Source organism: Pelodiscus sinensis, chromosome 6 (assembly GCF_049634645.1).
Source record: "Pelodiscus sinensis isolate JC-2024 chromosome 6, ASM4963464v1, whole genome shotgun sequence".
Lineage (NCBI taxonomy): Eukaryota > Metazoa > Chordata > Testudines > Trionychidae > Pelodiscus > Pelodiscus sinensis.
Window position 1 is genome coordinate 105416406 of NC_134716.1, and position 25707 is coordinate 105442112.

The 25707-nt window shown below is 41.5% G+C and overlaps 1 protein-coding gene across 5 annotated transcripts in view; it reads left to right on the forward strand.

Annotated features, from left to right (window-relative positions):
- The window catches only part of CPLANE1 (ciliogenesis and planar polarity effector complex subunit 1), a 171681-nt gene that overhangs the window by 115826 nt on the left and 30148 nt on the right, over positions 1-25707 (forward strand). For 4 of the 5 annotated variants that reach the window (XM_075932519.1, XM_075932523.1, XM_075932521.1 and 1 more), the window contains exons 30-36: positions 2059-2138; positions 3481-3552; positions 3944-4127; positions 6883-7176; positions 7370-8122; positions 21207-21379; positions 23528-23645. In XM_075932519.1, coding sequence (XP_075788634.1) covers positions 2059-2138; positions 3481-3552; positions 3944-4127; positions 6883-7176; positions 7370-8122; positions 21207-21379; positions 23528-23645 — 1674 coding nt within the window. Of the gene's footprint in view, positions 1-2058; positions 2142-3480; positions 3553-3943; positions 4128-6882; positions 7177-7369; positions 8123-21206; positions 21380-23527; positions 23646-25707 lie in introns of all 5 variants that reach the window. The other variant, XM_075932522.1, reaches the window with a different exon arrangement.

Sequence of the window (25707 nt, forward strand, 5' to 3'; positions counted from 1 at the left end):
CCATCTGTGAAGGCTGCAGTGCTTTATTAAATAAAAACATTATGAGCCTCATCTCCCTGTCCTTTCGTGCTTGCGCTATTAATTTGGAGCAGTGAGGGTATTTTTGTGGGATATGTCCCTCACCTAGGCACATAATACAGCAGGAGCGCCAGTCCAAAGCGGGCATGGGTTCCTGACAAGTGTCACATTTTTTAAAACCAGGTGATCCTGGCATGGTTTTTCTTCAAGTGATTTTCTCTTCTTTCTCTTGGTTCTTACTTTTTTTTTTTTTTTAATGCGCTGAACTGAGACATCTGCATATCCTTTCTTTTGTTTGTTTTGTTTTTTAAACAGCTATAAACTTACTGCTAAGATTAATTAAACTAAGACTACAACTACACTACTGAATGATTAACTCACAGAATCTGACAAAAGGGAACTCACTCCGTTTGCAACCGAGGATGGTTAGGAGGAACTGTCGGGAGCCACACCACGCGATCTAAGACATAGCGTGAACAGTACAAGGCGCCTGCTGAGCATGGGTCTGGCAGGCCACTGCTGACGAATCTCCGTTCTGCTGCACCGGGACAAGCCTGACACTTACAGTGGAGCACCCACTCCTTTGAATCCTTGGTGACCTGCCCTCTGTTGCTATTAACCATGAAAGTTGCCTTCTTGTTAGCAATAATATCTGCATGCAGGGTAGGGGAGCTCACTGCTTTCTCTGCTTTCTCTGCTACTCCTCCCTATACAGTATGTATAAGGTTATACTCTACCCTCAACCAACCTTCCTACCAAAAATAAACTTGGATTTTCACATCAACATGCCCATCATCCTCCCAACCTTCTACCCCAAGCCACACACATCCTGTTGAGATGCAAGGCTCCACACATTAGCTGTATGTAGGGCACTGGCCTTTTACATCGATAGAACACGACCTTTCCGGAAATCTCAACAACTGTTGATTTTGATGGCTGATTGTTCTAAAGGCGAGTGTGTCTGTGCACAATGCATCTCCAAACTCATCATCTTGTGCATAGTGTGTTGCTATTCATTGCAAAACAAGCCGGTGCCAGAGACACCAAGAGCCCATTCTGCCAGGGCAGTAGCAGCTTCTACAGGCTTTCTCAAGGAAGTTCCTCTACATGACGTCTGTCAAGCTGCCATGTGGTCCTCTAACTACACCTTTGCAAAGCATTACGCTATCCCCAATAATTTCAGTAGTGATTCAGCAGTTGCCTCTGTAGTGCTGTCCACAGTGGTGAAATCTTAACTCTTAATCCCACCTTCCTTATGTCGGACTACTGCTATGAAGTCACCTACAGGGGAGCACCCACGGGGACACTACTCGAAGAAGAGGAAGTTACTCACCTTGGTGCAGTAATGACAATTCTTTGAGATGTGTGTCCCCTTGTGTGCTCCACTACCTGCCCTCCTCCCCACTTCGGAGTTTGTCCTTTATGTTTTTCGGATAGTTGGCGATTAGGCGGAACTGGCAGGAGCTGGACCTCGCGCTATAAGAAACGGCGCGGTCCAGCATACCACTGCTGATGAATTTCTGATCTGCGGCACTGTGACAAGCCCAACACCTACAGTGGAGCACCCACAGGGACACGCATCTTGAAGAACTGTTGTTACTTCGCCAAAGTGAGTAACTTCCTCTTCATAGGGCTAGTCCTTTTGACTTGTAATGCATTTTTTTTGGCTTTTTGCTTGTTTATAATTGTTTTGTTTCCTTGCTACCAACTGGAATAGTTATACTGGGATGCCTGATTAACAAGGTTATACCACTGCACAGGCCTGATTCCATGATAATCTAATGAATTGAGTTTTGGAAATGGTTTAAAACTCATGATAGATGCAATTAAATTTAAATGTAATTAAAGAAGTCATTAAGACATCTCCCTGCTATTGTTCTGTAGCAATGCAGCTATGTAAAGGTAGGATGTTCTGATTATACTTGATCACATGAAATTAATCAGAAGCATGTCAGCAGTCTAAGATTTTAATAATAATCTATTTAAGAAGTATGGTGAAGAAAATATATACATATTCATATGCATCGTTTGAAATTGCAGTATATTTCTACACTAGATGTAGAATCTCCCTGGGAAGAACCCATGATGGAAAAGCTAGAGGGAAAAATAGCCAAACAAAATGGGTAAGAGGAAACTGATTTCATTAGCATTTCAAAAGAATTCATGTACTGCTACCATGTTAAATTCATAAAGAGATAGTCATGCTATTTCTTTTAATTAAAATATTTGCTCTTGCTTTTAACAATATACTTGCCATTTAAAACTAAATTCCACCCACCTTTCATTTCTTATATGTGCTAGTGTATTATTACAGAGTTGGCCATAAGTAGTTATGTGACACTGAATGTGTATTTTAAAAATAAAGCAACTGTGTTCTATAGTGATTACAAAAAATAGTCAACTCACTTCATGACATTTTTTCAGGAAGTTTTTACAGAGAACTCCCTTTGCTTGTATTAATCAAAACATTTTTAAAGAGTTAAAGCATTTGTATTTGCAATGAAAAACACATAAGGAATTACAAGAACTGTGCAGAGACGCTCTCTTCCTTAAGTGTGTCTCATGGTCTTATGTTTGAAATGATAATCTATGTCGTTTACTTGTCTGATTCAGTTGTAATTTTCTCAAAGAAAGTCACTTCGTATTTATGCTGTGTTCACTGTCTGGAATCAAGGTCCCCAGTTGCTGGCCTGATATTTTTCTTGATGATTGGAAGAAAGCAGCTTAACTCCTTTCAAGCTGGCAAACTTGTGTCAGTCACTCCTTCCAATCTGTTTCACTGCTTGAGTCTACTTACTTTACTTTACTTACATTAGTATAAAATGTTCACTTCTGACTTTCTAGAATTCCAGATAATGCCTTACCGGTGATGAAGGCATGTAATTATATTATTTTCTAATACTTACATTATGATTATGGATATAGGAATAATGTCCTCAATTTGCTTGCAATTTATTGTAATCTTTAAAACTACATAGTTTTCTAAAGACTTTATTAGTATTTTATTACCATTTAAAATAGTGCATATTAATAGCATCCTCAGGAGTTATTGCATTATATTACCTTTTCTTTTTAGAAATACAAATTTCAGTCATGTTCACAAAGTGCCCTAAATATGATATTTTCCTTTGTATTGCCAAGTCAAATAAGTTCTCATGCTTTTTTATTGCTTAGTGTTTGTGTGAATAGTCAAAATCTATTCAACCATTATGTTTGAGTCAGTTAATGATTGCTATGGAGACCTAACATAAACAATCAACAGTTGTATCCTTAGTTGCAGTGTTATACAAGGATAGAAGGTACTCAGTTCAGTATGACTTGGATTAAATTTACATGCATAGGTAAACAAGCTTGTGTTTTACATACAAAATCTTTCAAAAATTGTTTCATATATTGAAAAAATGATACACCTATAATAAAAGGTTGTAAATTTATAATAAACTTACCTTTTGTCTTTTTCTTTGGTCTGACTGAGGCTGTTTCCAGCACTGTTCCTCATTCATTTGGTTTAGAAATGAATGCAGATGCTCCTAGGTAAGATAAACTGTAGTGCTTTATGTAGTAAATTACAGATTATTCTTATTAAATTTTCAATGTTAATATGATATTTAGCGTATTACTTTACAATAAATGTATAAATAATGTTTGCATTTACTGCATATTTTGGTATGTGCCTTTAAGCCACACCAGTTTGTGCTGCAATCCTGTGAGATCACAGAATCTAAGCAGGTTTGGCCAGATATCTGCTGCCCATTAGAGGCGCCCCCCCCCCCCCCCCAAAAAAAAAATTAAAAATGTCTCTTGACTTTTTTTTCATCCTGAAAATTTTTAAAAGCTTTAGAAGTATTGTTAGGTTCAGTGTTCAGAATCCATATATCTTGGAAAGTATCTAAAAATTATTGTTTTTATTCCCAATACTTTCAAGTAACACAGAGATTTGTGTATGTGGTGATCAACCTTCTCTTACGGGTATATCAAGTGTTCCCTATGATGGTCCGGGATGTTCAAAGAAGCAAGAAGTCCAGGAAGGAGAGTTGATAGCAGAACCATCAAATGTTTCAGAAGCTGTCAGACAGATGCTCCAAAATGAAATGTTTAAATTAGTTCAGGTAAGAATATTTCATTATTAAAAATAATCAACACAGATTAAATTATTCAATTACAAATACGCTACATGAAAATTATTGCTTTCAGTGTTATTCCGTGATGCTTTTATGCACATTTCTGGGTTGCAGGTAATTAAAGATAGAAGCCAATTATTTTTAGGCATGATTCATTATGCTTTTGACTTAATCTGAAGGCTTGTGAATTTGAGGAGCAGTACATTTGGATAATTGTGTTTTCAGGAGGTCTAACTGTTTTTAATATTCTCCTGATGTGCTTTATTCATATCAATTAGGGATGTTATGAACCCATAGTAACTGTATAAATAAAATAATAATGAGTTAATGCTGGTATATTTGAAAGTAGAAGCTTTATCTGGTGTTGCTCAGCTCCTTATCTCAAATAAGTTTTGTTTTTCTTTATTTAAATCATTGTTTTGAAATGGGGATGGGGATGAAGGGTTTAATATGCAGGCTGCCCCTGGGAGAAAGGACAACCCCAGCCACCTCTTATGACATTCAGCAGCTTGGGGCCAGGTGAGAAGTTCCTCTCCATGCTGGGAAGAGGAGAGTGGGCAATACAAAAATAGGGTGAACCCTTCCTCAGGCTAAGTCTCCACTGGCACAGCTGGGGGAGGGGTGCATGTCCCCTGCTGGAACGCGCACGCGCGCGCTCTCTCTCTCTCTCTTGCTCTCGCTCTTTCCCACACTCTCAACTATATAGTAGAGCTGTCCCTTGTTCCACTCCTGCCTCTGCTGGGCCAGTGGGGTTATAGCTGTCCTGGTCCCCATCTCTGGCCCCTTACTTGCCACCCTGTGGTCATGCTATCTAGAGTATAATGCCCTTTTACTAGACCAGGGATGGGCAATCATTTTTTAAAGGGAGCCACTTCACAAATTTTGGAAATAGCCGCAAGCCTCAGGCAGAAGGGGCCAGGCCACAGGCAGAAGGGGCGGGATTGAGAACTACCCTGCCAGGAGCTTTGCTTGGCCTGGGGTTCCTGCCTCCTGACTTCTGGCCAATAGAAGGTACCTGGAGTAGATGGGAGGGTGCTGGGGGCTAGCCTCCTCCCAGAGTTGTCTGGGGTGGAGGCTTAGAATTCACATAACATGGCTGACAGCTCCTGGGCCCACTGCTAACATGTTGCCTGGCAGCCGCCCAGCAGACACAAGCCCTTTGCATAGAAGCAGTTTAAAGGGCTCATGCCTCCTGGGCACTTCCCAGGCAATGGGCCAGTGGGACTGAGAGCTGTGAGCTCTTTCAGTTTCTTCTGTTTAAAGGGCTTGTGCCTGCTGAGTGGCTGCCAGGCAACGCAGCCACCCAATAAGTGCGAGCCCTTTAAATAGAAGCAGTTTAAAGGGCTCACATATCTCCGGCACCCAGGCAATGCGCTAAGACAGGGGTCAGCAACTTTTCAGAGATGGAGTGCTGAGATTTGACTTATTCACCCTCTAGGTACGGGTCTGATACTGCCAGTGATACTTTTTAATGTCAGTAATAGTCCTACTTACAGCAACTTCATTAATAAATAAAGATGCAGATCTTACCTTTTAGTTCAGGGAGAGTGCAGTGTGTGGCCAGGAGAGAGGGTGCAGGAACAAGGGAGAGTGTCGGAGTAAGTTGGGGGTGCTGGGTATTGGCATGAGGGGGAGGGAAGTTGAGGGGATTGCAGTGTGGGGGAGGGGGGGTTTGGGCATGAGGGGGAGACCTGACCTGGCTTCTTGCCCCCTTTCAGCAATGGCCATAGCCACGCTGTTCTGGCCATGCCGATGGAAGGCCCCGCTGCCGGGGTCCATGTGGTCCAGCCCCGGAGGCCCTGCTGCTGCTGTTGACACGGTCTGGGGCCGCCCACATTATCCAGGGCCAGCAGCAGAGGCCAGAAGTGCCACTGCCATGGCCATGGACCATGTGGCTGCGGCACCTCCAGCCTCTGGGACCAGCCCTGGACCTCGTGGCCACAGCAGAGCTTCTCCAGTCTTCTGGGCCGGCTGTGAATTGCGTGGCTGCAGCAGTGGCACCTCTGGTCCCACCTGAAGTGCTGCTGAGGAGCCCCAGCGCTGCCTCCTCCCACTGCAGCCTAATCTGCTGCAGGGAGGAGGGAGTGCTCTCCAGCAGCTGCGCAGGGGAGGAAGGGCGGAGCTGAGCTCCCTTCCCCATGCTGCTGAAAATCAGCACGTGTGCTGGAGGTTGCCAATGACTGCGTTAGGAGGCGGGGCCTGGTTCTGCCTCACGGGCCGGATCACAGCTCAGCCTGCTGAGAGGCTTTTGCCCACCCCCATATACTAGACTCTCCCTTTCCATTTTATGAGAAACAATCAAATTCCAGGCACTTCCCATTGTCCTGGTACAACCAAACCCTGACTGTGCTTAAGTTATGATAAGAGGAAGCTGCATATCAAATTTGGTGGTCCTAGTTCTTCCCATTTAGGAGGTGTTCTTGAACAAACAGACTCACAGATGGACAAACATACAGATGCATATTTCTAAAATATATTGTAAGACTGTTTCATCCTGGTGGTATTCAGGCTTAAGTTTCTTTCTGCTGAAATAAAGGAATGCAAATGGCTGCGTGTTATTGATACAATAAGATAGATATATGTAATATGAAAGAAATATTGATTCTGCTCTATTGAGTTCTCAGTTGCTATCTATTTTAATAGGATAATCACACATCTGTAAACAAAAATTAACCAGAGAATTTTTCCCAAAACCCATTTTGTGACTTTGTTAATGTTAGCTTTATTTTTGTTTACATTCTAGCTGCAGCAAATCAACTTTCTGAGCTTAATGCAAATAGTAGGGTCGTCCTTTGCCAGCCTGCCAAATGTGCAGCATATTCTGCAGCAACCTCAGTCTATTCAGCTGGGAGGAAACCAGGCTTTACACACTGAAAGAAGCAATTGTACTGACACATTCGTACCTATACAGTCTACAGACATTTCTTCAGAAACTCAACTGCCCAGTAAAGAAAGTGTTGGAAAGTTTAAAAAGAGTAGCTCTCATCCTCAAGAAAGAAATATCCTAAATGATCAAACCAGCAAAGAAAGTACACATGTAGGTAAAACAAAACATTATTCTTTAAGTGGAGGAAGCACATTAGATGTTATTCCATTTGAAAAATTAAACAACTTTCTTGTAATAATTGTATTTGTGAGAATTACCATGTAATACAGGCCACACCTAGTAATGATTTATTGTAATCTTATATGTAATTTAAAGTGCTATTTTGTATTCTTTTTTCATTTAGAATCATCCAGATGTGAATATTTCTTTAAGCCTATCAGAGAGCCAGTCCAATGGAATGGGGTTTATTCAAGCACCTGAAAAATTGCTTCCTTCAGCTCCAGCCAAATTGCTTCATCTGTTATCTCCTTCCATAGAAAACCAGAAGACATCCAAACTTATCCCAGTTGCAAAATCCTTACGTTATGAAAATGGCTTTCCTTTGCTTAAACTTGAAGCTGGTAGTTTTAAATCACTCAATTTATATCCATTAAAAGTTTCACAAGCTTTGATCAGGCCTCTCCCCCAACCCAGAGTAGCTTGGGATTTATCTCCTTCTTTACAGAACCCTCCACTATCATGTACCCTAGGAGCCAAAACTAATTCAGCACCACACTTGAATAAATATCATGAAATAAGGCAAGTACGTGATGAGAAGAAGTGGTGGTCAGAAGCTATAAGTAAGGGGCCTCCTAAAATATTTAATCACAATCAGTATGAAGAGGAGCAAAATCTTCCTCTTCAGCATTACCTTCATACAAACGTGAATGAAGAGAAACCATTGAGTTCTTTCTATGGAACTTACCAGCATTCAACTGGAATTCCTTTACTGCACCTGCAGCTTAACACAGCACCTAGATTTCCATCAATTACAAGACCACCAATCCCTGCTTCTTTAATACCCATTAGATCTGTAACAGAGGAGACTAACTCCAGAGATAAATTACAGCACACAGGACTATCAATTCTTCACACTGATTTACCTCCAAGAAACAAGGTAATGCATTTTGGGAATATATTTTTATGTTGCAATTAAATATGCATCTTTCTTGTTGAATCATTCCTCACTAGTGGAATAATGCCTTCCCCTGTATAATTTGTAGGAGGTACAGATTCCTCTTCTCCCCCAAATTCAGCTCAGGTCACCAGATTTTCTGTCACCAGCAAAGTAACAAGCTGGCGGGCTAGTTTCTCCCCACCATTTTGTTTTATAACCTTAATTTGTATTACATTTTCATATGGTAAAGACTTATAATCTTTTCCTCCACCCCCATATCCAGTCAGGTATTTGACAAGTGTTTGTTTCAATCACGTGGACCCACAACAAATGTTCTTCCCCTCAAGGATTTCTTTTCCCTCATTCTGGGATGGTAGAGCTGTTCAGCAAACATTGCTCTAAAGTTTTTCCGATGTCTGGCGATATTTACAGGCTCTACTGAGGATGAATTATAGCCAACCCTCACAGTCAAAGGACAGAGAGTTGTACTGAGATGATGAGTACCCTCTTTCCCGAAGTGCGGAAGCTCAGGAGCATCTTAACATCTCAGGGAGAAAGTCTAAAGATCATAAAGATGTTATCCAACTGGCTTGGAGTAAAATCCACAATAGACCTGAGCTGGTGGAGGAAAGTTTCCTCCAAGATCCAAAGACCACTCCCAGAATATTCAAGTGGGTCTTCAGCTCCTTAGAGAAAAAAGCAGGGCTCCTGAACAGCTCTCCTTCCTCTCAATGTGAATGTGGAGGTTGTCATGATCAGGGCTCGACAAATCACTGAATCTACTCGCCCAGGGCGAGTAGATTTCAGCCGGTCACCCCGTTTACCGGCAACGCGTGCATACGCAATGCAGATCTTGTGCAATGCAGGGCTGGCGAGTAGGTTTCGCTGCCATTTGTCAAGCCTTGGTCATGATGCTTAGGTGCAAGTTAATTTTGATTAACATATGAATATATAGAATATAACAGATTGATTAATCAGAATATCATACATTAAATGAATATTAAACTAAAATCAGTGGCTACATTTTTGCAAGCACCCCCTCTCTGATTGAAAGTGCCTGCAATAATTCATTTTTTAACAGACTGGCATTCACCTCTAATTGTTGTGTGTGAGCCTACTTTTCTTTCAATTCATACAATAGGGTTGCACCCCTCCTCTTCTCAGTGCCTCTCCCTCCCCCTATCAATGATTCTTTCAAAGAGTCTTCTGTGACTCAGGCTTCTGGCTGAATTATACACACATTGTCTTCCCTTCCAAAATACATAGTTTCTGGTTCTTTCTCATGGCCCTGATATGAGACTAGTTCATTAAGGCTTCCTACCAGAGACATTCCCTTCTTTAATAGCCCACCTGGACCATCTCAGTATACTCAGTTGATGTCCTTTTGCCAGCCATCACTTGGCTCAGCCATGAACTGCACCAGCAGGGCCCATCACGCTATCCTGGCCTGGTCTGGCTTGGTCTTGAGGGCAGCCAGTTTTGCACCGACCTATGCATAATTCTGCTGCTCTTGCAGCCAGTCAGGCACCTAGAATCATAGAATATTAGCACTGGAAGAAACCTCGAGAGGTCATCGAGTCCAGTCCCCTGCCCCCATGGCAGGACCAAATACTGTCTAGAACATCCCTGCTAGATATTTATCCAACCTACTCTGAACTATCTCCGGAGATGGGGATTTTTCAATCTCCCTGGGCAATTTATTCCAGTGTTTGACTACCCTGACAGTGAGCAACTTTTTCCTAATGTCCCACCTAAATCTCCCTTGCTGCAGTTTAAGCCCACTGCTTCTTGTTCTATCCTCAGAGGCCAAGATGAACAAGTTCTCTCCCTCCTCCTTATGACACCCTTTTAGATACCTGAAAACGGCTATCATGTCCCCCCGCAGTCTCCTCTTTTCTAAACTAAACACACCCAATTTTTTCAGCCTTCTGTCATAGGTCATGTTCTCTAGACCTTTAATCATTCTTGTTGCTCTTCTCTGGACCCTCTCCAAATTCTCCACATCTTTCTTGAAATGCGGTGCCCACAACTGGACACAATATTCCAACTGAGGCCTAACCAGCGCAGAGTAGAGCGGAAGAATGACTTCTCGTGTTTTGCTCACAACACACCTGTTAATGCATCCCAGAATCATGTTTGCTTTTTTTGCAACAACATCACACTGCTGACTCATATTCAGCTTGTGGTCCACTATAACCCCTAGATCCCTTTCTGCCGTACTCCTTCCTAGACAGTCGCTTCCCATTCTGTATGTGTGAAACTGATTGTTCCTTCCTAAGTGGAGCACTTTATATTTGTCTTAATTAAACTTCATCCTGTTTACCTCAGACCATTTCTCCAATTTGTCCAGATCATTTTGATTTATGACCCTATCCTCCAGAGCAGTCGCAACCCCTCCAACCTTGGTATCATCTGCCAACTTCATAAGTGTACTTTCTATGCCAATATCTAAATCGTTGATGAAAATATTGAACAGAGCCGTTCCCAAAACAGACCCCTGCGGAACCCCACTTGTTATACCTTTCCAGCAGGATTGTGAACCATTAATAACTACTCTCTGAGTATGGTTATCCAGCCAGTTATGCACCCACCTTATAGTAGCCCCATCTAAGTTTTATTTGCCTAGTTTATTGAAAAGAATATCATGCGAGACCGTATCAAACGCCTTACTAAAGTCTAGGTATACCACATCCACCGCTTCTCCCTTATCCACAAGAGTTGTTATCCTATCAAAGAAAGCTATTAGATTGGTTTGACATGATTTATTCTTTACAAATCCATGCTGGCTGTTCCCTATCACCTTACCCCCTTCCAAGTGTTTACAGATGATTTCCTTAGTTACTTGTTCCATTATCTTCCCTGGCACAGAAGTTAAACTAACTGGTCTGTAGTTTCCTGGGTTGTTCTTATTTCCCTTTTTTAAAAAGGGCACTATATTTGCCCTTTTCCAGTCTTCTGGAATCTCTCCTGTTTCCCCTGATTTTATCAAGATGATAGCTAGAGGCTCAAATACCTCCTCTATCAGCTCCTTGAGTATTCTAGGATGCATTTCATCAGGCCCTGGTGACTTGCAGGCATCTAACTTTTCTAGGTGATTTTTAACTTGTTCTTTTTTTATTTTATCTTCTAAACCTACCCCCTTCCCACTAGCATGCACTGTGTTAGTCATTCCTTCAGACTTCTCGGTGAAGACCGAAACAAAGAAGTCATTAGGCATCTCTGCCATTTCCAAGTTTCCTGTTACTGTTTCTCCCTCCTCATGACCAGTGGGCCTACCCTGTCCTTGGTCTTCCTCTTGCTTCTAATGTATTTATAAAAAGTCTTCTTGTTTCCCTTTATTCCTAGTTTGAGCTCATTTTGTGCCTTTGCCTTTCTAATCTTGCCCCTGCATTCCTGTGTTTGCCTATATTCATCCTTTGTAATTTGTCCTACTTTCCATTTTTTATGAGACTACTTTTCTGTGTTTAAATCATGCAATATCTCGTGGTTAAGCTAAGGTGGTCTTCTGCCATAGTTTCTATCTTTCCAACACATCAGAATAGCTTGTTTTTGGGCCCTTAACAATGTTCCTTTGAAAAACTGCCAACTCTTCTCAATTGTTTTTCCCTTCAGTCTTGATTCCCATGGGACCTTACCTATCAGCTCTCTAAGCTTACTAAAATCCACATTCCCGAAAACCATTGTCTCTATTTTGCTGTTCTCCCTTCTAACCTTCCTTAGAATTGTGAACTCTATGATTTCATGATCACTTTCACCCAAGCTGCCTTTCCACTTTCAAATTCTCAACTTCCCCCCGGTAGCTTTTTCAACCTTCTGAAATAAAAAGTCTCCAATGCAGTCCAAAAACTTATTGGATAGTCTGTGCCCCGCTGTGTTATTTTTCCAACATATACCTGGATAGTTGAAGTCCCCCATCTCCACCAAATCTTGGGCTTTGGATGATATAGTTAGTTGTTTTAAAAAATCCTCATCCAGTTCTTCCACCTGGGTAGGTGGTCTGTAGTAGACTCCTAGTATGACATCACCCTTGTTTTTAACCCCTTTCAACCTAACCCAGAGACTCTCAACACTTCCGTTTACTATGTCCATCTCCACCTCACTCCAAGTGTGTTCATTTTTAATATACAAGGCAATACCACCTCCTTTTTTCCCTGTCTATCCTTCCTGAGCAAGCTGTACCCTTCCATACAAACATTCCAGTTGAGTGTATTATCCCACCAAGTTTCTTTGATGCCAACAATGTCATATTTATTAGCACTTCCAGTTCTTCCTGCTTATTACCCATACTTCTCTCATTTGTATATAGGCATCTAAGATACTGATTTGACTTTGCCTCCCAGTTTTGCCCTGACCCTCTTTTCTCTCTGCCATTATAGCCCACACTCCCTCCCATTTCCGACCCATCTCCCAGGTCTCCATGTTCTCCACTGTTGGAAATAATCCAGGACACTCAGGATGCATGTGAAAACAAGCAGAGGATTTATTATACACCAGCTGATGGAGTGACATGTAAGGGTTACCCTGGTGAACACTGGTTAATTAACACAATACAATAGGTTATATAGTCAGCAGGTCGACGGAGGAAAAATGATTTGATAGGTCTAGCAGCAAGAAGAAATGAGCACATAATCCAATAGAACTACTAAAGATTACATAATATCTCCGCCCATTGCAAAGTAACAACTCATTAATTAATATACAGATGATTACTGTTCAAATGCCAAACATGTCAGCAAAACAATAACAACACTTTAGTCTGCATAGATGATGATATTTCTATAGCAGGTGGGTATGGCCTTGAGTTGGTGCAGCACTTGGTTCTCAGGCTCATTATCTAGGAATGAAGCAAGACAGTTAAACAAATTTTATGAATGTTATCTTAAGCAAAATGTGTTACGTTACTAACTGAGGTCCTGTCTGAGTGTGGTTGTTATGGTGCCCAGGGTCGTTTTACTGTCTGCAGCTCTTATCTTGACTGTGGTGTTCCCAGGCCTGATCCCAGGATGGAGTCATGCTGTTTAGAGGCCTACTAGCACATTTAGGGCTGCCTCAGTTTACCCTACATCCACTTACCTGTGGGCTTTGCTTACCTGTCGCCATCGAACCTAGTTTAAAGCCCTAATCCTTTCTCCTTGCGTTCCAGACAGCAACTGACTGCAGTTCCTCTTCTAGTCGTTCTGGAGCAGGGTGAGGTAGTGCTGAAAGGCTTTCAGCAGGGGCCTCTGGACATAATACATCCCATTACAACCCTTCATATAACACTAGAACCAGGGGTCACCCAATGAAAGTAATAGTCAGCACTTCTGAAATAATATAAGGAAGTACTTTCCCACACAACACACAGTCTATCACTGGAACTCATTACCAGAATATATTGTGATAGAAGCAAGCTTGACTTAAGAACATATAGGGGAGACTTCTGGGTGAGGAAAATGGCCTTTCTATGACTACAAAGAACCATGCAGACAAGAAGACCAGCTAGCAAAGGAGAAATAGAGCCCAAGAACAGGTTTTCTGAAAATGAAGAAGGGGACAGCGGGCTGTAACAGAAGGAGAGAGGATAGGGGAAAAGAGAAGGATCTTTAATCCTATAAGAAGAGGGGAAGAGTCAGTGGAGATGCCCAGAGAAGGTGCAGGATGACTTCCAGAAAATTGCCAGGAAGAATAAAAGATAAGAGGACTCTCAGCCAAAAGAACATTAAGTATCATCACCAGGAAATGTCAAGTATATGAGATTGGGGACTCCCTGTGGAGAAAAACAGACTGTCACCAGAGTAAAACAAAAAGATTTGTTGTCGGGATCTAAGAAATGCGATGTGGACCTCAAGCTGAAGAGGGTCTTAATGGGAGCAGGAAAGAATCTACTCATTCTTCTTCATGTGTCAACAAATGACACAACTAGATTCTCACTGAAACATATCAGGGGAGACTATCCCAGCCTGTGGAAGAAGCTTAAGGAAATGGAGGCTCGGATGATCTTCAGTGGGATTCTGCCTCTCCCTAAAGGAAAACCATGGTGAGACAATATTATGATAATCAACAATGTCTCAGTCAATCTTGTTACAAGGAGGCCTTGGAATGTTTGAGTATTGGAAGGCATGGTGGCTGACTCATCTCATTAAGAGTTTTAAACTAGAAACTCAGGGGAGATGATTGGGAGATGCTCTTACTCAGTGCTTGCTTTTAACATTAAAAAGGAGTAAAATCACATAAGAAAGGATACAGCAATAGAGACAGAAACAACACTGGGTAGGAGAATGGACATTAAGAGGAGGATTTGTGTGATAACAGGTAGATGGTACTGGCAATAGGACTTAGAGTGAAGCCAAGCAGCAACAGTTAAGATGTTTGCACAATAAGATGTTTGGATAATAAAATGGAGGAACTAAAACTACTGATGCAAGAAGTGAAAGCAGATATTATATGAATAACATTGGGAAGCATCGCATTGGGAAGCCCTTGCTGGTGCTCCAGGCCCCTTGCCACCCACCGGCAGGGCTGGAGCACATAAACTCTACTAGCCTGGGTCCCCCAACTCTAGTGTGCAGGGGGAATCAATCATAGAATCGTAGGACTGGAAGAGACCTCAGGAGGTCATCAAGTCCAGCCCCAAAGCAGGACCAACCTCAACTATGTGGTGAATGTCTTTTTCTTTCTCAATGCCTTTTTCCTTTTTTACATTAAAGTATATGAGTTTGTTTCATTCATTGATCGAGTCAAGTTGTTTCCAGTGCAAGAGGAAACAGAAAGCTCACTGTGGCAGGGACTGCCCCTTTGTATGTGCTTAGTGCAGTGGTCCCCAATCTTTTTGTGGCTAATAGCACATTCATGTTTTCAGAAGAGTGTGGCGGGCGCCAACAAAAAAAGGCGTCAAATGTGAAATTGAAGGCTATTTTCATATTAAATGTGAATTGGGTAAAATTGATAAACTTAATTTAGTTGGATAATTTTTATTTTAATTATATCGAAATTCATTTTTTTTTAAATTCTGCATTAATAAAAAAGGGGAGGATGTCCAAATGTTGAGCAAAAAAAGCATCCTCCCCCCCCCCCCCAAAAAAAAACATGGCATCTTTAAATCTCACACTCCCCATCCCCACCTTGGCAGGGGGAAGAATGTCAATTTTGTGCCCCCCCCCCCCATTGGAGAAAAAATAGAAAAAAGGCATCAAATATGAAATTGAAGGCTATTTTCATATTAAATGTGAATTGGGTAAATTTGATAGAAACTTAATTTAATTGGATAATTTTTATTTTAATTATAGTTCATTTTTAAACAAAATTCTGCAATAATAAAAAGGGGGGTATGTCCAAATGTTGAGCAAAAAAAGCCCCCTCCCCCCCCCAAAAAAAATCATGGCACCTTTACATTTCACACTCCCCTCCACATGGCAGGGGAAGAATGTCCCAAGTGGCTTTCCAGCTGAGAAACTGAAAATATCAGACATTTTACTGGGGGTGGGGGGGGTAAGGCCAGGGGTTTGGATTATGCTTCAGGGAAGGGAATTGGGTGCAGGGTCTGGGAGAAGAGTTCTGTGGGTGAAAATATCGGAGTGGGAGTAGCTAGGGGACTGGACACTTACCAGCGAGACGTGCTGCTCTCCTATATCTCCCACAAGACCCGCCTGGCCATGTACTTGGGGATTGGTAGGTTCCTGCAGCTACCATTGTCCAGGTCCAGCCAATGGGGTTGTGCAGGGGGGCGGAAGCGGCCATGAGGGACCTTCCCCTGCCAGCTCGCAGCTCCTGCACCACAAAGGACCTCGCCACGGCTGTTTTGCATGGGGGGGGGGGGGGAGAGGGCGCTGTTGCTGCCTCGCAGCCAGACCTGACCAGCATGGGGTTTGCTCCGGCTACTGAAGCGCCTGCGCAGGCTGCCTGCTGTGGTGTGGGCGGGGCTTAAGCCTCCAAAGCGCTGCGTCGGGCTCCCTCGCAGGCCAAAGGCTGCCGACCCTGCTCTAAGCAGGGGTGAATGTGAGTAGTTTTAAAATGCTGGTGCGGGAGCACATAAATGCCCCCACGGGCACCATGTTGGGGACCACGGGCTTAGTGCAATAAGTCCCTGACTGCTGGATGCTAGTGTTATACAGATGTAGTCACAAAGGTCTGTTGATCTCAGCCACATCAGAGTTTCCCTAGAATTGTTTATTGGAATTCTTCAGTCAAGCACCAAAGAGGCATATGTACCTTCTCTACTGGTGTCTGTAGGTAGGCACATCCATTTTTCCCTTTTGAGTATGCCAGTATTAATCCGTTTAAATGCAAGCTCGTGATTGACCTTTTGTCACCACCGCTACCCCAAAAAGCAGTATTTGAAATTGTATCTACCATCTATATAAGAACCACACAGATGTTGCCACGAGGAAAAGGTTATTCATATAGCTCCAGGAAAGCTTTCTGATCAAGTTTCTCTTTATGTAATTCTTAGGAAATAATAGCACTTCTTGAAGATTGTGGCAGAAATGAGCATTCTTGCCTGTTGAAAGATCTGTCTGAAGCATATTGAATACTAATTATACTCTTTTCATCTCATTCTGTCCAAAAAGCCAAGGCCTTAGGTCCTCAACATTGCTTCAGGCAAGATGTTAAATCATGCACCACTTATCCAGCTAGTATTTGGGAAACAATTCTCTCTCAAAAGTCCCTAGGGTAGTGAGGGAAAGCATATGAGCCTTATCTGGGGAAGATTTGCAAAGTAAGTTTCCATTTCTCTGAAGAGTCATCCATTGATAGGGTGCAACTGCAGTTGTTTCCACACAATGCCTTGCTGTATATTGGAAGAACTTTCATTCCTGCAGTAGCTCTATTATACAAATAATTAAAGCTCTGCGTATCTTTCTGCATACTTTTGTGATTCACTTCTTGCTATTTTCCATTAGAGATTAATGAAGAGAGAAGCTGTGCAACAGGAGGATACTCATTTCATGAAAATTTCCTTAATAGCTTCTCTCATCATTCAACACATCCTAATAGTTTAGTACAGCATTTCCCAAACTATGGCCGTGGCCTGATACCGGGCCGCGGCAAAAATATACCGGGCCTCAGCGTGGCTGCCGGGGTGTTCTGGGCTCCAAGCATGCCCATGCGGCGCCATGTCCCCGAGCCGTGGCCTGGACGGAGGATGCAGCTGGGAGTTCCGGCCTCCCAGCTGGCCCGTGCGGCGCCGCGTCACCAAGCCCTGGTCCGGGCTGGATGGAGGATGCAGCTGGGAGATCCTGCCTCCCAGCTGGCCCGTGCAGCGCCCCGTCCCCAAGCCCTGGCCCAGGCTGGACGGAGGATGCAGCTGGGAGATCCTGCCTCCCAGCTGGCCCGTGCAGCGCCCCGTCCCCAAGCCCTGGCCCAGGCTGGACGGAGGATGCAGCTGGGAGATCCTGCCTCCCAGCTGGCCCGTGCAGCGCCCCGTCCCCAAGCCCTGGCCCAGGCTGGACGGAGGATGCAGCGGGGGTTGCTGGACGGCAGGTGGTGTCCATGGGTGAGTAGCGGACTATGTCTTATGGGATTTCAGTGGCTTCTCCAGGGGGCTGGTTCTCTATAGGGGCAGCATAGTGCTTTGGCAGTGCCGGGGAGCGCAGGCCACCTGGCAAGGGCAGAAGGAAGGGTCTTCGTCTCCCCGGAAGCACGTGTATTTTCATACAGCCAAGCTTCTGACATTGGTTTTCCTGTCACGTGATACAGCAGCCTCAGTTTGTTTCTACACAGTGGGACAACGTTCACGTCCTCTTAGGTTAACTGCTTAAGCTTTCTTCATTTATTTTCAATAACATACCCTCTCATTTTCATCTTCAATATGGATAAATGGCTGAAGAATGTGACTGTAAATACAACTAAAAAATGTTTGAATGATGTGCAACCTAGTCCAAGTGAGAATAAGAAGATAAAAACTCCTTGGACCCACACTTATTCTGATGAGTATTTGAAATTTGGTTTTATAAGTGTTGATAGTGATAATCACTTGCCATTATGCCTAATCTGTCACACAGAACTATCTGACAAGTGCATGAAACCCATCAAAACTGAAACGCCATTTGGAATGCAAACATCCAGAATACATGAGGAAGCCCATAGATTTTTTCATAAATAAGAGAAATGAATTAGCTTTTGCTTAAAAAAAAAAAAAAGCATGAAAAGTGCACTTTCAATGAGCTCTTCAAATGAAAACTTTGAGTTGGCTTCATACGAAGTTTCAAAAGTAATAGCTGAGACAGGTTACCCGCATATTGTCGGTGAAAGGTTAATACTTCCTGCACTGAATATTATTGCATCCCGTATTTATGGAGGGAAAAAGGGAAATCAGTTGGGTTCTCTGTCTTTATCCAACAATACAGTGAAACGTAGAATCGAAGAAATGGCGAAAAATATTGAAGAAACGCTCATTCATCGAATACAGAAGTGTCAGTTTTTTCATTACAAGTGGATGAAAGCATTGATATAGCTGACGCTGCCAAGTTGATGTGTTTTGTTAGATATGAGTATGAAAGCTCCATTCAAGAAGATCTCTTATTTTGTAAACCACTTCCAACAAGAACAATGGCTGCTGAAATTTTTAAGCTAATCAATGATTTTATTATTCGAAGCGATATTGACTGGAAAAAGTGTGTTGGACTGAGCAGTGATGGGCTCGAGCAATGGCAGGGTCTCGCACTGGGCTTGTCCCGTGGATTCGAGCTGTAGCGCGTGACACTCTATGGGTGCACTGCAGTATTTACAGAGAGGCAATAGCTGTCAAAACTGTGCCATCACTTTTGAGTTCCACTCTTCAAGAATGTGTGAAGTTTATAAATTATATAAAATCTTGTCCTTTGAATTCCAGAATCTTTACCGCTTTATGCAACTAATTAGGAAGTGAACATGAGCATCTCTTACTACACTGTGAGGTTCGATGGCTGTTGAAAGGAAACATTTTGAAACGACTTTGAAATGAAGGATGAAGTTTTATTTTTCTTGGAGTGACACCTTCCATCGGCAAAAGATGTTATATTTACATTTAAAGACAGGTTTCATTAATTTGATTGGTTAACAATGGTGGCTTACTTATGTGACATATTTTGTTTTTTAAATGATTTGTTTGAATTTACAAGGCACTAAAATTAATATTTTTAAAGTTCATGAAAAAGTTGAGGCAACTATTAAAAGACTTCGGTTATTGGCACAGTGAGTTAAGAAGAGAAACTTGAAGTCTTTTTGTACTTCAACTGAATTACAAGAAAAATTTGCTGAAACTAATATCTCAGATGTGATTTCTGCAGCAATCAAAGAACACCTTATGGGGCTAACATCAAGTTTAAATGAATATTTTCCTCCAGTTGACGCCAGTAAAATGTGGATTAAGAACCCGTTTACTGTTGACACCAAAAATGAAGAATTACTACCGTTGAGCTTATCAGAAGTGGATTCATTAATTGAACTTTCCTGTGACTCTGCCTTAAAAGAGAACTTTGATAAACTCTCCTTGATTGATTTTTGGTTGAGCTGTAGAAATGAATATTCACATTTATCTGAGAGAGCAGTCAAATTCTTAATGCCTTTCGTCACGACATATAAGTGTGAAACTAGTTTCTCATCTTTGGTTTTCTTCAAAAATAAATATAGAAATAGATTGAATGTTGAACCAGATTTGAGGATAAAACTTTCTTCTTTTGCTTCTGACATTAAGTTGCTATGTGATGCAAAACAACATAACCCTTTCCATTAGTTCTCTTTTTAGTTATTTAAAAGTTATAAAGTGCACACAAATGACTTATATTCAACTCATTCAATTATAAATAAACTTTACACCTGTTAAAATTCTACTGGTTAAATTGTAATTAAGATTTATGTTATGTACAGTTGTTATTGTGAATAAATAATACACAGTGAAAATGTATTAATTTTTCATTCTTTTTCTTAATATGCATTTATATTTTTAGGCTGCAAAAACAGTACTAAAAAAATGGTTTCCAACTAAAGTAAAAAGTTTGGGAAACCCTGATCTAGCCAACTTTCTATCCATCTTACCATCCACTTATCCAATCCATATTCCCTTAACTTTCTGTCAAGAATATTGTGGGTGACCGTATCAAAAGTTTTGCTAAAGCTGACACTGATGGCTTTGGGAGGACCAGAAACTTATTTGCATATTCATCATTTGTTTAATGAATATGCAAATGAATGTTACCTGTCCTCCAAAAGCTCGTGAATGGATATACTGGTCCCTATCTGAAAAAGTTTGGGAACCCCTGGTCTAGTAAAATATTGAAATACAAAAGGGAGACAAACATATAACTGTGTAATGGCTAATTATCACATATCAAGTAGTTTTAATACTAATAGTTCATTCCTGGAGTGTTCTATAGCTGTGGAAGAATCCTTCTGATGGCCTGAGCTGAATGAAAAGGGGCTTAGTGGTGGAGCCTTCAACAATAATAATGGATTGCTTCAGAAATTTCACAGCTGGGGTGGAAGCATTAATTTATTAGTGTTGAATGGGGAGAGAAGCAGCTATCTAGGGAAGTTATCAAGTAAGAAATATCTTGCATTATTTTTAAAGGAAAATGATATTTAAGTTTTTTTAGAATATAAAAGTTTGCAATAAATTTCCTGTTTGTTAAGGCAAACATACATCAAAAAGTAACTAATTCCTGGGAGCTGGAGATTCTTCAAACTATGTGCATATTGCCCATTTCCTAGTTTCATCCACAGCAACTCACTATAGGAATTTGTTGAACAGTAGTAGTTTGGGGAAACGTTTTGCAAGAAAGATGGATTGTTCTTACAATTTGGCAAAATACAATTATGAAATGGTTTTGTTGAGCTTTCATAATAAACCAGCTACTTTTATATCATCAGCTGTTTTGTATTGCACCTTTTTGTTTACGGTGTAATCACCTATTTCTATGCCTCTTACATTGCCTCTGGGTGATAATTTATAAAGATGTTCGGTAATTTGGTCTGATTCTACTACTACATGGTTGCCTTCTACCATTGACTGCATTAGGACTTGTACCTGCATAACTGAGGTCAGAGTTGGACCTACTCTGTTTAATAGTCTATATGATTTTTTATTTCCTCTTCTATAAATGTCTCTTTCTGCTTCTCTTTCAAACAGTTCCAATCACCAAAACTCATCCCGCTTAAAAATCTCATTGCATTTGAGAAAAGCCGCCAGTATACCAGCGTACCACAAGACTTCATTGGACAAGCTCATCCTGTTCAGATTGAGTTGTTAAAAGCTAGCACTGAACCATTTGACACAAGACACACACAGAATAATACAAAAAGGTAAGAGCAATTTTTTTAAAATAGGCCTTCATTTGGAGAGGCTTACTGTAACTTGAGCCACTGCCTTCTGATTACAATGGGAGCTTTTGCACTAGCTTCACTGAAAATAGGATTGAATGCTAAATAATTGGAGGAGGCTGATAATGGGATACAGAGCCATTCACTTCTAAATCTCTGATGTAAACTGTTTTACTATCTATCCTGTTCATTGCCTACTCTGAAATGATTTGGTAGTCATAGTTTAGTTCTTAATAGCCAGCTGTCCACATCACAAAATAGTCAGATTTTTAGAGCATGTGTTCCTCAAGGAAGTATGTTCTCTGAACACTGGAGTAGTTTCATTTGGGTTGGGGTTCTAGTCCCATTGACAGGATGATGAAAATGTACTTGTAAAGTCATTGAGTCTGATTGTGAACCTAATGAAGTGAATGGCAAAATTCCCATTGATCCGAATGAGTACAGGCAGTCCCCGGGTTACGTACAAGATAGGGACTGTAGGTTTGTTCTTAAGTTGAATTTGTATGTAAGTCGGAACTGGTACATATTGTAGGGGAAACTCTAGCCAAACATTTCTCCAGAGCTCAATTTTATTCTCCCACACCTCACTTCCCTCAGTCCTGCAGACCAGGGAGACGCGGAGCAGCTTTTCTCGCTGCGGAGGACGTGAGCGGCAGGACCGCGGCGGGTCTCGGTGGTCTGCTGGGGGGGGGGCGGCGCAGCTAGTGTAGGGTTGCCTCACCCCGTTTGTAAGTAGGGATCCGATGTAAGTCGGATCCATGTAACCCGGGGACTGCCTGTACACAGTTGAGTTCTTAATCTAATTCTGTTTTTACTGGATGTATATTTCATGACTTTTAATGATCTTTTTTCAGAGAGGTAGCCATACTCGTCTGCTTGAACAAAATCAATGAGGAATCCTGTGGCACCTTAGACTAATACATTTATTTGGGCTTAAGCATTGGTGGGCTGGAACCCACTTTGCCAGATGAATGAAGTCTTTGAAACTGATCTTTGTTATTTCACATTAATCTAGAATGATTTTCATTACATGATCAATACAAACTATACCAATTCTTAGTTTCCCACTTAAGCTGTACCTACTTTGCCCCTGCAGTTTTTCTGCAGCATCAGTAGATTATTATCATGACAGTTAAGCATTCTGTTTCCCCTTTGAAAGAGTTAATGACATCAAAGCACAGAGAGTAGAGCACTGCCATGTGTTGTTCTGATGCCTTTAAACTTTGGTTAGAAACACAAACTCCTGAACTTAGCTATTGACACACAAGTAAGAATAACTGATTTCATTTTCAGATATCTTGCTTTAAAATGGCAAGGAGTCCTGTGGCACCGTATAGACTAACTGAAATGTTGGAGCATACGCTTTCGTAGGCAAAGACCCACTTCGTCAGATGCATGACATCTGACGAAATAGGTCTTTAAAATGTTATCAGTTGTTATCATGGGCAATGGGTATAAGAGGTGGGGGAAGGCCAGGCATCCCAAATGGCCAGGCATGACTCCTCCCACACTCCACCGCAAGAATGCCTACTGCTTTAGCGTGATTCATGGCTGCGGATGCTGGGGCAGTGCACCCTCTCCATGCTTCAGAGCTAGGGAGGCTGGAGCTGTGCACCACTTTCCTTCGCCATGTTCCAGGGTGGAGCTATGTGCTGCCGCCTTCCCTGTGGTTCTCCAGGGCTGGGAAGGCTGGGGCCATGTGACACCTGCCCTCCCTGTAGTCTTCCAGAGCTGGGGAGGCTTCTGTGTGGGAGCTTGGCTCCTGCGGAGGGCAGGACCTTGGGCAGAAGGGTGGGGGTGGGACTGGGGCCTTGTCTCCCCCAGCCCTACATTCACCCACTGCCCATGATTGTAGTATTTAAGACAATACACTGTCTTCTATTACAGATTTATAATAATAAATGAGTTAAACAAGTTCTTAGATAACCCGTACATTATTTTGATTAGAATTCAAATGTTTTAAGGGTTTGTTAAATATTTTATGAATACCATACCTAGGTTTAATTAGTTTCAATTAAACAGCAGTTAACTCTGTCTTTACTCGCTTAACAATAACCTTCTTAAGGAATATATTATTTCTTGCTTATTAGAAAAAATGCTTGATGTTTCTATTATCTGATACGTTTTTAGGGAAAAGAGACGTGCTGAGAAACAGATAAAAGAGAGGGCAGACAAGAAAAAAGCAAGTGTGACATTCCGCCCAGATGATTCCATTATTAGTACTGATGACATGGAAACTGAGATACAGGTATAAGAAAATAATTAACATTTTCTTTCTTTTTTATTGATTTTTAAATAACGATAAAAGAGAAGCAATGAGCAAACATTTAATATAAACAAAACCATGCTCAACACCTCCTCCATCTTTCCAATACTTCTTTAGTGATCTCATGTATCTTTTCTTACTTGCATACTTGGATTTTCCTCTAAGCCAGAGATAAATCCCTCTTTTACCAAAATAAATTCTTCAGGGTATTTTCATTACTACTATCTTGTGTTGTGTGAAGTAATTTCAATACCAAGCCTATAAAATTGGGACATGAGCTATTCCCTTTTCTAAGGATAAGGGTTTTTTGCTCAATCAAAAGAAGTTACAATCCAGAAAAAAAATTACTTGGCTTGTATTTATGAAAAATCCCCAAAGTGATTGTAATTCTGATATAGCTAGTAATTTATTCCATAGTATTTCTATGACATTTATAATCACTTGTCCAGAAACTCTCTAATGTTTTTTAGGTCATTTTTATTTAAAACTTGCTTAAGTGTGGTAGTACTGTATTTTAATTTAATATTCACATTTAAGGCTCCCACCAATGTACCGTTGTATGTATTTCCTTTACATAATTTAGAAATACAGCTGTTCTCACAAAGAATAGAGGACATCAAGGCTCTTTTCTACAATTGATTTAAAAAAAAATCTTTGTGTTGCTTAGAGCACTTCAGAACACAATTAGGGAAAAGACAGAGCAAATAAGATTCTGCTATAACACTATATATGTAGTTTAGCTTAGGTAGTCACAGCTGGGCAGGGTTGGCGGTCAATGGGTCAGGTTCAGTAAGCAAGAGTCGATCGAAGACAAGCCAGGGTCAGAGACCATAGGTCAGAGATGGGCAATAATTTTTGGTGGGGGGCCACTCCAAGGTTTTGAAAGTGATCAAGGGGTGCACTTTTCTGTGGAGGAGGTGCAGTCTCGGATGGAGGTTGCGTGCAGAAGGGGGCACAGGGTAAGGGACTGGGGTGCAGGAGCTGGTGTGAGGTTTGGGTGAAGGAAGGGGTTGTGACCTGGGGCAGGCAATTGGGCTGTAGGGTCTGGGAGGGAGTATGGGTACAGGAGAGGATTCTGGCCTGGGCGGGGGGGAGCCTCAAAGATGAGGTGCAAAGTTTGAGGGGGAATTGTGACCTGGGAAAAGGGGGTGCAGACTGCAGAGGGTTTTGGTGGTGACCTGGGGCAGGGGAATGGGGTTCAGGATCTGGGAGGGGGTATGTGTGCAGGAGAGGGACCATTTGTTGTTGTTGTTTTTAATTTATAGATGAGTAGAAACAAATAGAAGTGGCAATAGAAAGAAAAAATGAAGAAATACTGATTAGTATGATAGGTAGTGGACTCAGCACAACAGTAGCTTAACCTTGTCAAGTTTGGTGTCTGGCGTTTTGATCTACAGTCTAGGCAGAGGCTAGAAATGCCAGTGACATATGAATCTGTGACCTATAAAATCAACCAAACAAAAAATCCTCTCTCATTGTGGGCTGGATTTTGACCTCAGTTAAACATATTTGTGCAGTCAGAATAACTCCATTGGAGTGAATGGGTTTTTTCCAAGACTGGCCAGACTTTGACAGAATCCTCAATATTTGATTGTAAGGGTACATTGCAACTTCGCAGAGCTGTTGCATGTGTGTGAGGAACATATAGTGAATGTGTAGCTCTGTCCTTTTCTTTTTTTTCAAATACCTCTCAAGTGGCATATTAAATTGATGGTGGAAAACTATGTAGGTCTATGTATATGTAAAGATCTGTAAAGAACTAGATTAAACTCAGATTAGTTAAAATGAAAAAAAAGTAAAAAAAAAAAAAAAAAGGTCAAAAGTGACCTTTGTTGTTGTGAGAAACAGCCTAAATGTGTCTTCCAAAAATCCTTTAAAGAGGGAGTTGCATGCCGACTGGCACTTTAGTACAGGAATAATACTAAAATTAAAGAGGAGGAGTGGGGAAAGTATGTTTTTCTAATGAGTGTTTAAATTATTTCTAAAAGTAAACATAACTTTATTTAAAAATTGTCATCGTCCAAAAATCCTGTAACACTGTTGT